The sequence below is a fragment of the Triticum aestivum genome, chromosome 6D (genome assembly GCF_018294505.1).
Source record: "Triticum aestivum cultivar Chinese Spring chromosome 6D, IWGSC CS RefSeq v2.1, whole genome shotgun sequence".
Classification (NCBI taxonomy): domain Eukaryota; kingdom Viridiplantae; phylum Streptophyta; class Magnoliopsida; order Poales; family Poaceae; genus Triticum; species Triticum aestivum.
Genome location: NC_057811.1, coordinates 494315541 through 494333963, shown reverse-complemented (window position 1 = coordinate 494333963; position 18423 = coordinate 494315541). Strand labels below are relative to the sequence as shown.

At 43.2% G+C, this 18423-nt stretch overlaps 1 protein-coding gene and 1 pseudogene across 1 annotated transcript; both read right to left on the bottom strand.

Annotated features, from left to right (window-relative positions):
- Window positions 1–2463: 2463 nt before the first annotated feature.
- Window positions 2464–7245, bottom strand: LOC123142829 (ribosome biogenesis protein BOP1 homolog; annotated as a pseudogene).
- A 5485-nt stretch (window positions 7246–12730) lies between these two features.
- On the bottom strand, window positions 12731–15194 carry LOC123146373 (monosaccharide-sensing protein 2-like). Its single transcript, XM_044566028.1, has one exon. It carries the CDS (start codon window positions 15129–15131, stop codon window positions 12951–12953), a length of 2181 nt encoding a protein of 726 aa, XP_044421963.1. The 5' UTR covers window positions 15132–15194; the 3' UTR covers window positions 12731–12950.
- Between the last annotated feature and the right edge of the window lie 3229 nt (window positions 15195–18423).

Sequence of the window (18423 nt, the reverse complement as noted above, 5' to 3'; positions counted from 1 at the left end):
ATGGGACGGAGGGAATACTATATTAGTTTGCTGAGGGAGTACTAGCTCAGTTGATGGGGCAACAAATTGATAAACTGCATGTGAATTACTCCTAGCGTTGATCTTGCATTGGTAGGATGAGAGGAAGAGGTTGGGGCTGGACGCCGGCGTGCATGTCGATCGGTGGCCACTTGTACATGAAAAATAACTGATCTGCAGTTAGTACAGATCTGTGACCACCTTACAATTCGATACTCCTTACGTAGTACATCATCATAATTGTAGGCCTGGCCACCATGTGCAGTGCAAACACGTACGAGTACAGTAGTACGTCGGAGAGGTAGAGGCAGGCGCATTCAAAGGAGCATGCATGCATGCATGTAGCACCAAAAGTGGAAGTGCATGAGATGATGGCCAATTGGTATGCTGAGCCTTGATAATTGCACATGCACATGGTTGAGTGCGTGGTGGAAACCATGCATGCATATATACTACTATCTCCGTCCTGGTTAATTGGTCCCTTAGTATTTTGTGACAAATTTAGACAATGGATTTACTTAACAAAATGTTAATGCATGCCACAAAAGATAGTATCATTGGAAACTATGTTCAAATACGAATCCAATGATATAATTTTTTATGACCTGCATTCACATTTTGTTAGTTAAATCTATGATCAAATATGGCACAAAATATGAGGAGGACAAATAAACCAGAACGGAGGTAGTACGTGCTAGAGTAAAGTGTGATTTAAACCATAAAGTTGTAGAGCTCGTCGAAAATAAACCCTCACTTTCAAATTCCTTAAGTATGTACTGTGTCTTTCGTAATCCTGGTTGTCTTTCACCTCAAGACCGTATCCAAATGAGAATTTCCTACGTCGCATCGAAAAAGTCCGAAACGAGTGGACTATGCCGCCGCAAATGTGTTTGGAGCCCACTTGTTAGTTGGAGAAAGAAATAACAATGTATGTTGGACAAAAATGCGAAAGGGGAAACCTCGAGATTTGAAAGAAGCACCTTCTAACCGCCCCAGTTAACCACACTCTTGTCAGGTGCAAAGCTATAAGAGTATAAACACCATAAGAAAAAGCACATGCGCATGCGCGACAGTACCCCATCCACATCAACAGTAGCAGCGGGTGGCGTGAGGAGCGCCGCTGCTGAGATGAACCTGGCCACCTCAAGGGAGACGAGGCTAGCGACCAAGGCTTCAATCTCAAGGCTCTGCAACAAATCAATCAGTGTATCTAATGGATTTCAGAAAACAAGGCAATAACTAGAACCAGGAAAATGTGGCAAGATTTTTCTATGGCCAAATCGTTCAAAAAACTAGACTCGGCAGTGGAAATCATTGATATCCAACAGAAAACACTTATGGACATAGTGGTGCTACCGAAAAGGAAATAAATGTGCTACCATTTTGTTTCGTGAGTGCAGGGGCGATCTGGTCAACCGGGCCTTGCCGATCCTCACAGCTTTGTGAGGGATGGGCGACGACGGGGGGAACCAGAAAACCGTTGATGGGCAGAGCTCATCTGGCGATAAGCAGCAAGCAGGCGCCGCCGGTGATCTACCAGAAGCTTGATTGCAGCGAGTACGCCCTTTGGGCGATGATGATGTAGTGCCCTAGAAACCCATGAAATTTGGGACCCGTCGATCTAGGTGGCTATCAGTACACAAAGGAGGCCCTCTATATCGCAAAGATCATCAATCCTTGAACACCATGTTCTCAGTTGTACCCAGTGACATCATGCGACATCTGTCCGGGAAGAATACCACAGCGGAAACTTGGGAGATCATCAATGTCCTCCATCAGGGAAGTAGTCGCATGAAGGAAGCTAATCTTCAGCTTCTAGTGAAAACATACGAGGATCTGAAGATGAGCGAAGGCGAGTCAGTAGAGGATTTCTAACCCTGGGTAGCTGAATTGTAAGAGCGATTTAGGCAAGAATTTGACGGAGTTTCACCTTGGAAGATCTTGCCAGTCATTTCGAAGGACGCGACGAGAGAATCGAACCAAGTCTCAATGGAGAAATTTGATGGCCGGCGAGAAGATGAAGCTACTCCACGTCCAAAAATTTGATAGGAAGAAAATCAAGTGCCACAATTATGGTATATTTGGGCACTTCAAATCAGACTGCCACAAGCCGAAAAGAAAGAATTGAGATATGCATGCGTGAAAAGGGGCGCAAATAAGTTAAAAGGGGTTGCATGAGAAAGCCGAGGGATGCGTGGATTGCAAGGGGTATTAATTACAACCTCGATTAATACTCCTAGAATAACTGGTTTCCAATAGGCACCCTATACATAATAAGAAAAGATGCAACAAGGACAACCTGCAAACAAAACAAGCACAAACTGCAACAGGGACATACATGATCCTTCCTTCTTGACTCCGGTTCCGTGACCGACTCTTGGCAACGTCATCATCGTGTCAAAATCACTAGCTAGAATCCTATGTTCCTTTCAAAGCATCGTCGTCTCACTCGTAGTAAAGCCTGATCTTTGAGTCGGTGCCAGCAGTGAACAACCACGGTTGTCTCGGGTGGAATTTGCAGTCTAAAACCCCTGCACATGAAGAAAATAGAGCAAAAACGTATTATAGTTCAATACTTGCCTTGCAATATTTGTATATCATAGCCATTGCCATTATCATTAACAAAAATATATAACTTTTGGCAACATGAAAAGGTAATACAATACGTATTTCCTTCTATGCGTACAAATTTCATTCTACTCAAATCTTGAATCTGCGACAAGCGGGCCCAAGTACTTAGCTGCTCGGTTCAATGGACTGAATCTAGCTTTCTTCCTTGTGAACAATTTCAATTTAACGATACACATGCATCTACAACATTACTGAATCAACACATACTATTCTGTGCCATTACTGACCGGTTCTAAATTTTTTCCAGGCACCAAATAAACATTCAAGAGCAGGTACACTATTGTATTAGCAATCTACTGTATGTTGCAAGACGTAACATAAAGTACTCCATAACATATTGACGCAGCACACATGTGCATTATATGGTACAAGGACTGCAGAATGTCCACGAGTGCAAACAATAATCTACAAAAGAAAGATGCAACATAATTTGAATTACAGAAACCACATGATGTATGGCAATGTACCTCTGCTATCTGAACTCGAATGACCACGAAGAATCTCCAACGGCACGAGAAGTGGGTTCTGGTTAAGATCAGCGTAGACCATTCCGTGGAATACATAGGCTGTACAATCCTCCGACGATGAGGCGAAAAGAGGATATCTCCGGTGGAATGGAACACTGGTTATGCCCTTCGAGTGGTTCCTGAAATAAAGAGTATGAATTACTACAAGATATATAAATTCAGACAGAACAGTATAACTAGTGGGTACTACCCACAGGATTGTATCTACTGGGATTTCAAAGCGAGGCACCGGGAAAAACATGGGGACCTTTTATACAGCACAAGTCATTCACAAAATTAGACTAAGCAATGCAAATCATTGACATTTAATAGAGAACACTTATGTGCATAGTGGTGCTACCGAGAAGGAAATAAATGTTCACCATGACTTTCAATGCGGGTGTAAAGGAGTAACCGTGGTCACATCATATACCAAAGCATGTGGATCATAACGGGGTTTGAGTAATCGATGGCCGGATCAAAACTGCCTTAAACACTATCCTTGGCAATGTATCCAAAGGAAGATCGAGACTTACTTTAACATCTTGTATGGCTTTGTAGGTAGATCAGTATCAAACCAGCACAATTTACCATCTTTACTTCCCACAATAACATCATCACCTACATGAAAGAATTGCAGAGCCATTAGTAAGGAAATCCAACAAACAGTATTGCACTACCAGTAATCTAACAACTGGTTTACAGCTTAGAATAACAAAGCCGATATGAACCAACTGGTAAAGTAGCATAGAGGAAATTTCATGGAGACCTGACTCCAGCTTCTTGACTACCTCTGCCTTTTGAAGATCATAAATCTGAACAAATTTCTTAGTGGCAACAAAGAACATCTTTTGAGTTGGATGGAATACTGCTGCAACAGGGAGTCCCGGCAGTCTACGGAAAGGGTGGTGAGAGTGCTTCTTGGAGAGCTGATGCAACAGTACAGCCCTTGATTCACGTACAAAAGAATTAAGGTAGACAATCTGAAGAAATAGATCTTGAAGAATATGTGTACACACTGTTGGCACATGCATATCCACATAACTATGAACTGAAAGAGCCCACCCCGATAATGAAAAAACAAGCACACAAACCTGAAACTAGGGATGAAAATTTGAAACCTTTAGGGTACCCTCCGACCCTAGTTAGTTCAACCAAATGAACTAAAGTTTCAGAAATGAAGTGAATTCTAAAGATTTAGTTCATTTAGTTTAACTAAAGAGGGTCGGAGGGTACTGTCAAGATTCCAAATTTGCATGCCTACCTGAAACAAAGAATAGTAGCAATTTTTACTGGGGGGGCTGGGGGCACACCCCCACCAGAGAGCCGTTGCAAATGATCATCTTCGTATATAATAGTTACAATGTTGGATGGCAGCTGCAAGATTGAAACTAGAGAAATTTGCTTTTAAAACATCTTGGTTAGTGCTCATGCAGAACTGATAAATTAAACAAAGCAGACAATATACCTCAATAAAGGATATCGGTTGGCACAACTGTGGTGAAATAGTCTCCCTTCGAGTGCCATTCCACAGTTGATGCAGCCAAAACCATGTTCATTTAAAAGGAGAATGATAACTAATACTTAAGTATTAATGTACTATACCTTATGATGAATCAATGTGATTCCGTCAAATTTGTCACTCTTCACCCACCTCACAGCTGGTTTTTTATCACCTGCAATATAATAAAATATTTAGGAACACGGTGAAAAGGTAGGCAGAGTAACTGTTTAAGTGACAGCTACTCTTACCATCATCTTCCTCAGGAGTTGGCTCCTCCACGTGAAGGAGCTGCCTTGTCCCCCACCTCAGCGTTAAGAAGCAGAAGATCATGGCCACTGCAGCAAATAAGATGAATGGTAAGAATGCATAGACCTAAAAAGATAGTATACATGGGAATGGAGAAGGCGTACACAATAGCAGCCAGAATGGGTCTGTCAGGTGAAGGATTCCACGAGATATGGTGGACATCAGCACCAACATTGAAAACCTTAAGACAGCGGCCAGTTTCAACCTCCCAAACACGAATTGTTCCATCAGATGAACCTTCAGAAAAGAAGAATTTTAACATAGGACAATCACATGCTCAAGATGATGAGACCATTTCCCGCAGTATCAATAGTCTATACCTGACGCTATCCACTGCCCTGTTGCTTCAACTGACAGCGACCTCACTGGGCCACTATGACCCTTGAACTCAAGGTAACAAGTTTTTGGATACGGCCTCAGATCCTTTTTACTAGGTAACTTCGGCTTGAGCGACTCAGGATCAATGTTTATCTGTGGGAATGTCAAATGATCATCATGCGTTACAAAAGAACATCACAATGTCAAATAATGTATTATACCTTAGAGTGAATTCTGGGTTTTACCCGCTAATTTAGCATTTTTGACATTAGTTACCCTATTTAACAAATTTTCATCCAAATTACCCTATTTAGTGGCAATCTTGACTGTTTTTACCCCTTTTAATTTTTAAGAGCCTTGTTGCAAAGATCATGTTTTACTCGAGAGTTGAGACTAAGTGCCCAAGCATACATTTCTATTAAAAAAATCACATCCTATTATGTTAATAACTGGTAGTACTAATTTTAAATGAACACACATCATTGGAGCCCAACTAAAAAACACATGTTCGACAATAGCACTGCAGATCTGTAAAATAGAATGTGATGTTTTTATTTGATGATTTCTCAAAGCGTAAAATAAATGCTTCCTCTGATATTTTGCATAAGGAAGAAAACTAAAATATCATCACATTAAAACTATGAACCACAACCCACAATGCAAAATTGAACGTACTTAACCGCTCAAGATAACTAATCGTCTTTCCTGCGATGTACTGCACACATATACCTGACAGCCATGAGAAAAAAACGGGTGCGGATAAACCAAGTGACTGGTCCTGGCATTGGAAAAAACGCCAAGAGGAATCTGATGGCAGGGTGTTAGCTGGCAGATCGCTCTCCAAAGAATTACTGGGGTAAAAACTGGCAAAATTTTTGCTAAATGGGGTAATCAGGATGAAAATTTATTAAATGGGGTAATTAGTGTCAAAAATGTTAAACCAAGGGGTAAAAACTGGAATTCACTCTATACCTTATGATGAACAAAGACTCCCGGAGATGTCGTACCCGATGTGCTCCTCGTCCTTGTACCACTCCAGCGGCACGTCGCCGACGGTGTTGCGCGACGCAACCTGCAACCAGCAGCATCAGTATGCATATGCAATCTTCAGTTCGGCTGCAAGCTAATAATTTGTGTGACAGGTGCTGGTCAGAGCAGAGCCGCTAGTCACCTCGTCCTCGGAGGAGTCGCTCTCTTGTACCGCGGCGGGATCATCGTTCTCCTCCTCCGGGCCGTCGGAGTCAGCGTCGGAAACCTCGCCGGTGTCCTCGAACGACAGCGAGCCCTGCAGCAGGCCGAACAGCCCGTCAGCGCGGACATGGATTTTTAGAGCTCAAGCTTTTGGACACCCCTTATCCTTACCCTCCAACATTGCTTTGAGATCCGTACTAGACAACTAACTTATTACATCAAATTTTCTCTTTTTTATTTCTTCCAAATAAAACAACATATGAACTTCAAACTTTGCAAGACATCAAAACATTCTAACTAGAATGTGAGAAAAAACTTTCAGATTTTTGGGTCCAACATAAATATACGAAATGAGATTTTTATAATTTAAAAATAGTATTTTTAGTATTTATGATGCACAAAAAATTCCAAAAGTTTTTACCCTCATTCTAGTTAGAATGTTTTGTTGTCCTGTAAAGTTTGAAGTTCATATGTTATTCTATATGGGAGAAACAAAAAAGAGAAAAGTACTTGCACGAATCTTGATGCAAAAATGAGTGGCTAGATAAAGGGGTGTCCTGAAGCCTATGCTCTACAATATGTTTACCCGTCAGCGCTAATACGAAGAAAATTAGGCGTAATAATGGATCAGACTCGAAGTAGGAAGTGGAGGACACGTGGAGAAGTGGGGCGGGCCACCTCGTCGTTGTCGTCCTCGGACCAGTCGCTGTCGCTCCAGGGCGAGTCGCCGGGGGAGAGGTCGGCTTTGTCTTCTCCGTCGGGGAGCCCCATCCAGAACGAGGAGGCTACGAGTGGTGGAGGTGGTGTGGCCGCCGCCGCTGCCGCCACCGCGGGAAGAAAAGAAGAGTTTTTTTTTGTTCAGACCAAGAGAGCAGGCCAGTTAAAGCACATGGGCCGGGCCGGACAGGGGCAGGATTCTCCTGGGAAATTCAAGCTACTTGAACGAAACCCAACTCTCGTATTGGGCTTGCACCGGCCCAGGGCACCAAAATATAAGTTTTTTTTATTTAGCACCAACCCTCACTCTCTCTCTTTTAAAAAAGACGCTCCATCCAAAAAAGAGAGAAAAATTAGCCTTTTTCTTTCTTTCAGCGGTATAGTAGTAAAGCTTTGAAAACAACTCGACAACTATAAACAACAATGGATGTTGGAGGCGCCTCCAGTATCCGTGCACACCAACATAGAAGAAAAATGACAAACTTCTTGTTATAGTCACATGTTGTAAATCATCTTGAAAACATTTGAAACCATGCGCATGATATTTGTATATTACAAAGTCGCATGATTCAAATCTAAGCACAAATTACATCTCAACAAGAAGAAGAAAGGAAGAAGTAAAAAGAAAAATGTGTGATAGTGTCAACGGGCTCATGCCACCATTTAATTTGAACTATAGTTAATATTAATAATGTAATATATTAATTTTCATTGGCTCAATTTGGAATCGAAATTTTGTCACATTTTGTTTTCGCATTGCATCTATCTATGCACTCAATTGCGCTCATTTTTTACATGGTTTTGTTCATCCAAAAATTGAAATAATTCATACAAAAAATACATGTATCACATAAACAACAGAAATTCAAGAAAAATGTTATTTTCCGCCCGCGTAATGAGATTTATTCGTCGTGGTCAAGCTTTGACATGCCCTTGGCACTGCCATTTGAGAACTCGTTAATGATCTCGAGTGGCAGACACTTGGTCTCAGGCACCCGGAGCGTGTTCTTACTCATGACCAAACAAATACTTCCTGATATGTGTGGCAAGTGGCCAAATAGGGTTTGAGGAGCACATGGTGTATCCCGGAGGGCGGGGCACTCCAGTGGCAAGAGGACGCGGCGACCAACAACAACACTACGACGTAGGGCTGGGCAATTTTCCATTAAATATTTCACTTTTTTATACTAAATATTTTTACTTCTAAATTTTGGTTAGTTAAAATATGATCTTAAGTAATGTATAGTTTTTAATATTTACAAAATGAACCGCATAATAACCCATTAGTTAGAAAGAAACAAATAGTATTTGTTCTATGATAATAATAATTTTATTTCTACATGCACTTATCATGCTTAAACACAAATTTGCAAACAAAATTATGTTTTTATTATTTTATATTGATTACCCATAATTATATATTTGTTAACTAACCACTTTGGATATGAGAAAAAAGCAAGCAAGCATGCATTCAAATATTAGTTTTGCCAATTAGAATAACAATAGTGGTATATGTGTTCGAGTTCATTATGATTATATCTATCGAGAGTTGTAGAACATACAATCTATCAAATATCTTGGTAGAGTTTTCAATATTTTTTGACTATCACATATGTAAGTAAATATATTACTGAGTATATACTAGCAAAAAGGCCCGTGCGATGCAACGGGAGAAAAAATACCACATGCTCTTAATATGACAATTTGTAGCTACGGCTCAAACAAAGATGGTCTTAACCTATAAAAGCGCAGTTTAAGATACTACAGGTGTTCTATTTCAACACGGCTTGTATGTAGATTTAATTCGTACAAAGAAACGGGTAAGTGATCATGCATTTATTCATGTCATTTTCAGAATGGGGTGTTGTTATGAGTGAGTAAAGAAAAATGACAAAAAAGACGATGACACATTAGCACACTACGGAGACTGCATCAATGCTAGTTTTGAGTTTAAGAATCACCAACTTAGGCTACTTTTCACATGCATATTTATTAAATACATGAAGAGTTGTTAAAAAGGTTGTTAAAAAGATACATGATTTTTTAATCATAAAAAGAGAATTTTTTTGGTCCGAAAAAACATTTTTGTATGGTGTCCTATGGACGCAGGTAGTTGCGCCCCTATTTCATCACTATTTCTTGCCATACATGTCATAAGTATTGGTCACTATTTCATCACTATTTATATCTTATCAAACTTGTCTTTTATTTTATTTTTTGTCATGCATGCATCCCTTTTACATTTTTCATGCATGTCCTCTCTTTTTTCTTCTTATATATAGGAGAATAATGCAACATCTCATCTTTATCGGATCTCCTCTGCATTTTCTCTTTTATTTCTTTTATAGCGGACATCCCATATTTGTTGGGTCCTTCTTTTATTTCGTGTCATGCATGTCCTTATTTATTGGGTCTCTAGCAAATTTATCTTCAATTTCATGTCCAATCCAGATTTTGTCGAGGTGTTCATCCCCATTCCGAATCGGTACCGGTATGAAAAAAAATATGGATATGCATTGTTGATTAATACTGCAGCCTAGATGTTATTTAAAAAAAATTGTTAACATGTACAATAATATCATATTCAGATTCTACATATTTTTTTAATCAAATTCCATATATAACATGTTAAATTTGGAGTTACGGTTTAGAAGATATGAGTATTTAAAAAAATTGATATGTACTGCGGATTTAATGCCGGAAACATTAAGGGGTTTTGTATAAAATAGCAAAACGGACTAAGAATACCTATTTCTTTTATTAGTAGGTATAGATTAGGTGTTTACATATGATTTATCTTCTAATCATTAGCATTGCTTTCTTATTTCTTATTCATTGGTAATGTACTTTTGGATCCAACAATGGACTAGCAATGTGTGTGTGCACGCTTTGTTTGATGGACGACGGTCGGCAGACCCTCGTCTCCTCATCCCGGTGGGAGATCTTCGACCTGGAGCGCGGCTGCAGCCCTGGATGTCGGGCATGCGCGAGGGGGAGCTTGGATCCCTGGCCAACGGCCTCGGGACGGTGGTGGTATGGCTGCCGGTGGCTGCAAGGGTAGCCAACGATGACCGGGCGATGCTGCTGTGGTCACGACACCCTCGTTCTTCAGTCTGACCGGCCTAATTAGTGGGGTCTGTTGTGGCTCACAGCGGGGTGGTGGTGGCTACAGGCGGTTGCAACTGTGTGGTAATAGGGAGGGTGGTAACCGGTCATATGGAGATCTAGTACATCGGCTACTACCGGCAGCAAGGAAGGGGAGGTGCGATTGCTGTTGAAAGCTCAGCCGACTTCGGCATGGCGCATGGTAATAACGTCTAGTGTAACGACCTACCTTTTCAAGTTGCAATTCAAACCACTTGAACGAAACCCAAATCTTAAAGGCTTGCACCGGCCCAGGGCACAAATTTTTAAGATTTTTTTATTCAGCACCAACCCTCACTCTCTCTTTTTGAAACAAAAAAAGACAACCGTATATCAAAAAGAGAGAGAAAATCAGCACCAATCATACATGTCGCCGCTATCCTCGAACGACAGCGAGCCCTGCAGTAGCCCGAACGACTCGTCAGTGCTAATCTAAAAAAATAAGCGTGGTAGTGGATTAGAGTCAAAGTGGGAAGTAGAGGACGCGAGGAGAAGTGGGGCGGGGCACCACATCATCGTCCTCCTTGGACCAGGGCTTGTCGCTCTAGGGCAAGTCGTCGGGGGACAGGACGGTGTTGTCTTCTCCGTCGTGGGACAGTTCGGGCTTGTCTTCTCCGTTGGAGAGCCCCATCCCGAACGAGGAGGCAAGGGGTTTGGGTGGTGCCATGGGGGTGGTGGAGCCTTGGAGGCGGCCGCGGGTGCCCCTATTTGGCGACCTGGGCGCCGGAAGTCGCGGAAACGCGCTCCGCCAATCCCCCCACCCCCGCGCCTTTTTTCATTTCCCTTTTTACTTTTCATTTTTTTATTTCTTGATTTTGTTTTATTCCATGCTAAAATAATCCTGGATTACAAAAAGGTTCTAAAATTAAAAAAAAACTTTGAATTGTCAAAAACAATTCTTGAATTCAAAAAATTTCATGATTTCAAAAGAATGAACATTTTTTATTTAATGAACATAATTTTATTTTGATGAAAAATTCTACGAGCATTTTATAATAATGATGAACATTTTGTATTTGATGAACACATTTTGAATTCGATGAACAAAAAATGTTCACGAATTTTAAAAGAAAATTCGAAAAAAGTGAAAAAGTAAAGAAGATAAAGGAAAACAAAAAATATAACAAAAGCGAAAAGGAAAAAAGAAAAATAAAGAAAAACAAAAGGAAAATACAACAATGGGCCGCCCATACGAATGCCCAGTGCGCGAAGGGGGGCGCGCGCCAGGTCGCTCGCGGGTGACCTGCGCGCTGTATAGGATTCCCTGGCAGCCGCTGCCGGAGGGGAAGGGGGAGAGTGCTGGAAGAAAAGGAGAGCATTTTTTTTTTCAGATGAAGAGAGAGCTTGCCCATTAAACCACATGGGCCAGGCCAGGGCAGGATTCTCGGGGGAAATCCAAACCACTCGAGACCCAACTCTCGTACAGGGCTTGCAGCGGCCCAGTGTACCAGACTATAAGTTTTTTCTGATTCAACAGCGACCCTCCCTCTCACTTTAAAAATGTACTAGATAATTACCCTATTCTCAAAAAAAAAACTACTCCGTCCATATCAAAATAAGTGACTCGACTTTGTATTAATTTTGTACTAAGGTTAGTACAAAGTTGAGTCACTTATTTTGCTATGTAGTATAAATATTGTAGTATGTTATTCTGTGATTTATGTATCCTTTGATTGCAAATTTTTGTAGGTAGCTTATCAAGCTGACCGCTTGGTCGTGATTTATGTATCCATATTAATGTGATTGCATAAAATAAATGTTACCAAATCCTGTCCGTGACATATGTACCTATAATTTTAGGATTTTATTTTGTAGTAATTTATTTGCTTATGAAAGGAAACATAAATTCATTTGGTAAGTCAATAAAAGGTAAAATGATTTTCCAAGAATGATGCTTAGGAAAAAGGATGGAAGATTGGACTAAGCATTCCGCCTGGAATTAAAAGGAATTTTAAAGTAGTACATATAGATAGAGAAATAGAGAGAGAAAAACGTAAAGCGAAGAAAGAGTGGAAAATCAGCACCAACATATGTGAAGTTTTTTTTAAAGGAAATGAGGTTTTCTTTCAGTTGTGAACTAGTAGAAAAGCTGTTAAAGCCAACTCGACAACTATAAACAACAACGGATGCCGGAGGCGCCTCCGACATTTAATAAGTTGCTTGCAATATCCTCCCCAACGAACATAGAAGAAAGACGAAGACAACTTGCAGTTGAGAAAACTTTAAGTTATCTTGAAAACTTTAAAAATCATGCGCATGATATTTGTATCTTACAAAGTCACATGATTCAAATCAAAAACTACATTTCGAGGAGAAGAAGAAAGGAAGAAAAAAAAAACAAAATGTGTGATAGTGTCAACGGGCTTATGCCACCATTTAATTTGAACTACTGTAGTTAATATCAATAATATGATTTGTAGTTTTTCCTTGGTCCAATTTGGAATCAAATTTTGTTGAGATTTTGGTTTTACATTGCATCTATCTATGTACCCCATTGTGCTCACATTGTCCATGGTTTTGTTCATCCAAAATTTGAAATGACGCTCACACAAAATACATTTGGCACACAAACAACAATTCAAGCAAAATATCATTATCCTTCCGCGCGGCGAGATTCATTCGTCGTGGTCGAGCTTTGGCATGCCCTTGGAGGCGACGTTGAAGAACTCGGCGATGACCTCGAGCGGCAGGCCCTTGGTCTCGGGCACCCGAAGCGCGACGAAGGCGAGCGCGACACAGCACACGGCGGCATAGATGGAGAAGACCCCGGTGAGCCCCAAGTAGTCGAGCATCACCGGCATGCTGTAGGTGACGGCGATGTTGCTGAGCCAGAAGGCGAGGGAGCAGATGGCGATGCACATTCCGCGCACCCTCGTCGGGAAGATCTCGGAGCACAAGATGCCCGGGATGGGCCCGAACCCCATGACGAACGTGCAGATGTAGATGATGATGCTCGTGGTCGACACGGCGGCGTGCAGGGTGGTCGCCAAGGGGAGCACGTCCGCCGTCACCAGGGACACTAGGGAGACAATCAGCACTGGGATCGTCCAGAGAAGGAGGCTCCGGCGGCCGGCCACGTCCATGAGCCGCATGGCGACGGCAATGGCGGGGAGCATGAGGAGCGTGGTGAGGCCGGAGATGAGGATGGCGGCAGAGTCGGAGGTCAGGCCGAGGTTGGAGAGGAGCACGCTGACGCCGGCCTGGTCGAGGATCTGCGGCGTGTAGTAGAGGATGCCGCTGATGCCGGAGAACTGTTGTAGGATCTGGATTGTCACGCCGCACACCAACGCGTGCCGGACGCCCGGCTCCAGCAGGTCCCGCCACCGCGGTTTCTCTGCCGCCGGACACGACGCCGGGTGCACCATCGCTGGGCCCATCGGGGTGATCGGATCGTCCGGCTGCAGGTTGTCATTGGTGGTGCTGTAGAGCGCCGACTGGTTGACCAGCGCCGCCGCGTGCACGTGTTGGCCGTCGCCGCCCGGCTCCTCGTGCAGGTACATCCTCTGGACGGCGCTCTGTCGCGTGCCGTCCGGCGCGACACCCTCCGTCCACTTCCACGCCAGCTGCCACCCGCCGCCGATGCCCATGGTGCTCGTCGCCTGGCTCTGGCCCACGCCGATCCCGCTGCCGGTCATGCTGCTCTGCGTCCGCATGTCCAGCAGTGGAGCGCGGAGGCCCTCGGCATCTACGTCGTCTTCGCCGGCGCCGGCAGTAGTCTTGTCATCATCATCGCTGGGCGCGGCGTTCTCCTCGTCCCAATCCATGCCTCCGTGGGCGCTGAGCATGCTGCCAAAGTTGGTGAAAAGCGTGTTGCCGTTGCCGTCGGCGGCGGGCTTCATGTCGTGAAGGCCGCCGAGGAGCGCGACTACGGGGTCCTGTAGGTGGTCGAGCATGCTACCCATCTGCGACAGCCCGGCGATGCTGCCGAGCAAGCTGCCCTGCCGCGACATGCCCATGGAGAGCATGCTGCCCTGCCCGCCGAGCGGCACCGGCTGCGCCACCCACGACATCCCGCGCTCCGGCCCGTAAAGCCTCACGGCGGCACCAGCTTGATCACCATCGTCGTCTTCGGGCGCCGGACCGACGATGTACTCCTCGATGGCAGTGTCCCCACCGGCGCCGAGGCCCTCGGCGAGGAGCGCCATCTCGCCGTCGACGTCCTCGCGGCCCCTAAGCATCCGCAGCACGACCCGGGCCTCCTTCATCCGGCCCTTGCTCACCAGCCAGCGCGGAGACTCCGGTAGAAAAAACACGGTGACGGCGACGTAGACCAGCGATGGCAAGACGAGCACCCCCATCATGACCCGCCAGTTGGGGCTGGGCGCGAGTGTCATGGCGAACACCATGCAGTAGGAGAGAAACATGCCGGTCGACCCCGTGAGCTGCGGGAGCGTGCTGAGCAGGCCCCTGACCTCGGGCGGCGCGGTCTCAGAGATGTAGACAGGGACGAGCGTGACGGCGAGGCCGACAGCGAAGCCGTCGACGAGGCGGGCGAGGAGGAGCACGCCGACTGTGGGGGACCAGAGCATGAGCAGACCCGCGAGCGTGTAGAGGAGGGAGGAGGCGACGAGCATGGGGCGGCGGCCGACGCGGTCGGAGAGCGGGCCGGAGAAGGTGGTGATGAGGGTGGCGCCGATGAGGGAGGTGGCGACGAGGAGGCCCTGGAGGGCGGGCTGGCCGTGCAGGCCGAAGTCGCGCTTGATGTAGAGGAGTGAGCCGGCGATGGTGGCGTTGTCCCACCCCTGCAGCATGTTGCCCAGCGCCGCCGCCAGCGCCACCAGCGCCGCCCCCCTCATCTTTGCTGCCGCTCGATCGTCCGGCAATATGCAAGGAAAATGGCCGCTCGATGGACCGATCGGAGATGAATTGATCGATGGATGCAGAGCGCGATGTGCTATCAGCTATATAACTTAGAAGTCGTGTGGTGAGAAGAGATCGGAGGTAGGTGGAGGTGGAAGTGACGAGGCGGGAAGTCGTCGTCGCCATGTTGTCTTCCATCTTCACGGCCGTGCGAACAAGGTGCCACCGACTACTTTCTTCACTTGGCCGCTCTCATCTGTCACCAGCCTAGCCTAGCTAGCTTCTAGTACAATTAAGCATAATTGCAGATCTTGGAAAAAATTGTGGACATGTCAAAAATTTCGCTTATAAATTTCATGTTTTCTTAATGTGTTGATGTACACTTATCTCCATTTTTTTCATGTACGACAAAGCGAGCATGTGACATTCGAAACGCAGCTCCCTGCAGATGGAAAAATAAAATATGCTTTTTTTGTTTAACGTTACAAAAATCGGGAAAAATATACATGTACATTTTCACTCGCATTATTCCTGGATTTGTTTCAGGCTTCCGACGATGTTTATTCTGTGGGAAGAGACGTTCCCATCGACTGCGAGGCGTCTATGGTGACTTCGTAACATTTCAAGATGCTATGCCGGCTCAGTCTCTTGAAGGTGCTCATAGGGATAGACTGTGTGTGCGCGCGCGTTCATAGGGGTAAGTTGTAGGCTTGTGTATGTGAGCAACTTCGACTGTACTATGTAAAAGAAAAATCACAACATGTGGCCAAAAAAAAAAAACAAGTTTGGTGCTTATTTTGTATTTTGACATGGAACAAGTTTGGTGCTTCAACCGTAGCCTTTTTGGAGAACACTCTTTATTTTCACCCAATCACAAAATTATTTCGTTATCTATGAAACATTGCATGCAGATAAAGGACATGAACATGTATGTGGTCAAACAAAAAAGATTTATTTGAATTTGGAAATATTCACTAGCATTAAACTGTCTTCCTAAACGTTGTAGATAAACGTTTTTCGTGGCTTCATTAAACTTGAATCTATTTAGTTTTGAATATACTCTCTCCATAAAGAAATATAAGAGAGTTTAGATAACTACTTTAGTGATCTAAACGCTATTATATTTCTTTACAGGGGGAGTATTAGCTTTGCTAACCTTTTGAGATCTCATTTTCTTTATTTCTTTTCCAACTGTTGCATCTTCGCACATTATCATTCTCTAAGTCTACATATCCGAAGAAATCAAGAATACATGGATCATATGTACTTAGAACAACTATAAAAGCACATCCCAAGATACGCAGTTAACAAAACTAGCACAATTATCAAACATATGTATATTTGACGTGGAGGCAGGATCATAAGCTTACAGACTCTGTGTCCGTATCTATATCAGATATCCGTATTGTTACCTAATTCAGCGTGCACTATTTTGTAGATTAGTTCATTCAACATGTCTACTACTATCCTAAGAGCACATTGTCAATTCCAATTATTGTTATTGTTATTGGTGTCCTAGTTGGATCCTCATACTCTATATGTATGGTCAAAGCTTAGCGGCCCTTCAAATAAATAGTGATAATAATACCTATAGATTGATACCACATCTACAATTCAAAACCAAATCATCTCTTTAATAGGATGGGAGGGATAGACAATGTTTTGATCTCATGCCAGTATGTGAATTTTTATGGTAAAGGAAATTCAACAAATATTTTAACATTTTTATTTTCTGCCAGCAATTAAAGTTGCCAAAAACAAAAAAACATAAGCATTTGGTTGGTATCCAAAATATGCAGTCTAAACGATCTAGTAAAATTATTATCAAACCTATTCATATATGACATGGAGGCATGATCATAATCTTTTTTTAAACAAAGTGTAATCGCAATTGCTCACATATATGCACATGCACTCACCCCTCTGAACGCACACATGCACACTTTACCCCTATGAGCATCTTCGGATGCTGAGCCGGCACAGAGGCATAATCACAATCTTGCTTGCACGCTCCATATACATGTCAGACATACATTAATTACAGCTAGGGTGTTAATTTAGAGATTAGTTCAAAGTGCTAACTAAAACTTGCACTATTATATTTAAGCCAATGAAAGTGTGGCATACATATGCCCATCCTTCAGCAGCTAATACTCGGATTCACCGACAAATTGACATGCGTTATATTTTATGTGTACCCTATTTTTTTCAAAGCCTATATATATGTCATGCTCGTCTATAGTGAATTTGCAATAACACGACTACACATATGTACTCACACCACACGGTGTGTTAGTAGTTCACATTATCATTCTTGGCCTCATCCCTCATCGATCATCGTCATGTTGTACCGGAGTACATTTGAAATATGCACATGTTCATCTATGGCATGCTAAAGCAGCGGCACGTCTACAGCTATCTCCATCACATTGGCCGTTCTCATATTAATTATTGTTCTTGGCCTCATTGAGAAAACAATAATATGGTGGTCACTAAATCATCATCATGCATGCGTTGGAAATTTTCCCTATAAGATGCAGTTGACTTCCCACGATCAATTCCTGCACTCATTCAACATATATTTTTTAGGGATGCACTGAAATTTATATGATAACTCATGCCCTCCTATTTCTTAAAATGTCTAGAGATTGCACATCCAAATATCAATTTCTAAATAATCCACCATTATCCAGGCTTCTATTTGATATGCACCGTTTGCATATTGGTACTTTATAAGCTTATAGTCCAAGGATATGATCCGTAGTGACGCGTCCTTTGAAAACATCAAAAGCGTGCAAAGGAATGAAAATCAGGATCAGGGAACATATGACTCGACGATGACTCATACATACTTAGATACAGACTCGAAATACTTTGATAATTATACGTGTAGTGATTTATTGATTCCTTGTTGTTCGCAAAAGTATTTGATTTCTTTTTCATGACCAAAATGCCCCATTGACCCAAATGCCATGAAGAGCATAAGCCATTTTTTTCTTCTTCAATGAAGAGAGAGACAGAGAGTGAAGAACAAAAGGGAGAGGAGGCGGTTACGGCCACCGTCAATGGAGGGGGTGGGTGCCGAGAGGAAGAAGGTTGAGTAAGATGCGAGCATGAACAAATACCAAACACAACTAAAGATCATTTGCTCAAAGAACTACCATTACAATCTTTATACCGTCTACGGCATCAATCTCATGCTTGTACCTGAAGTTAGTGTCCGAGAAAAAAAAGACCAATTCTATAATTATGTCTGTGTGACAGTTTGATTACTTCTAGAATTATGAT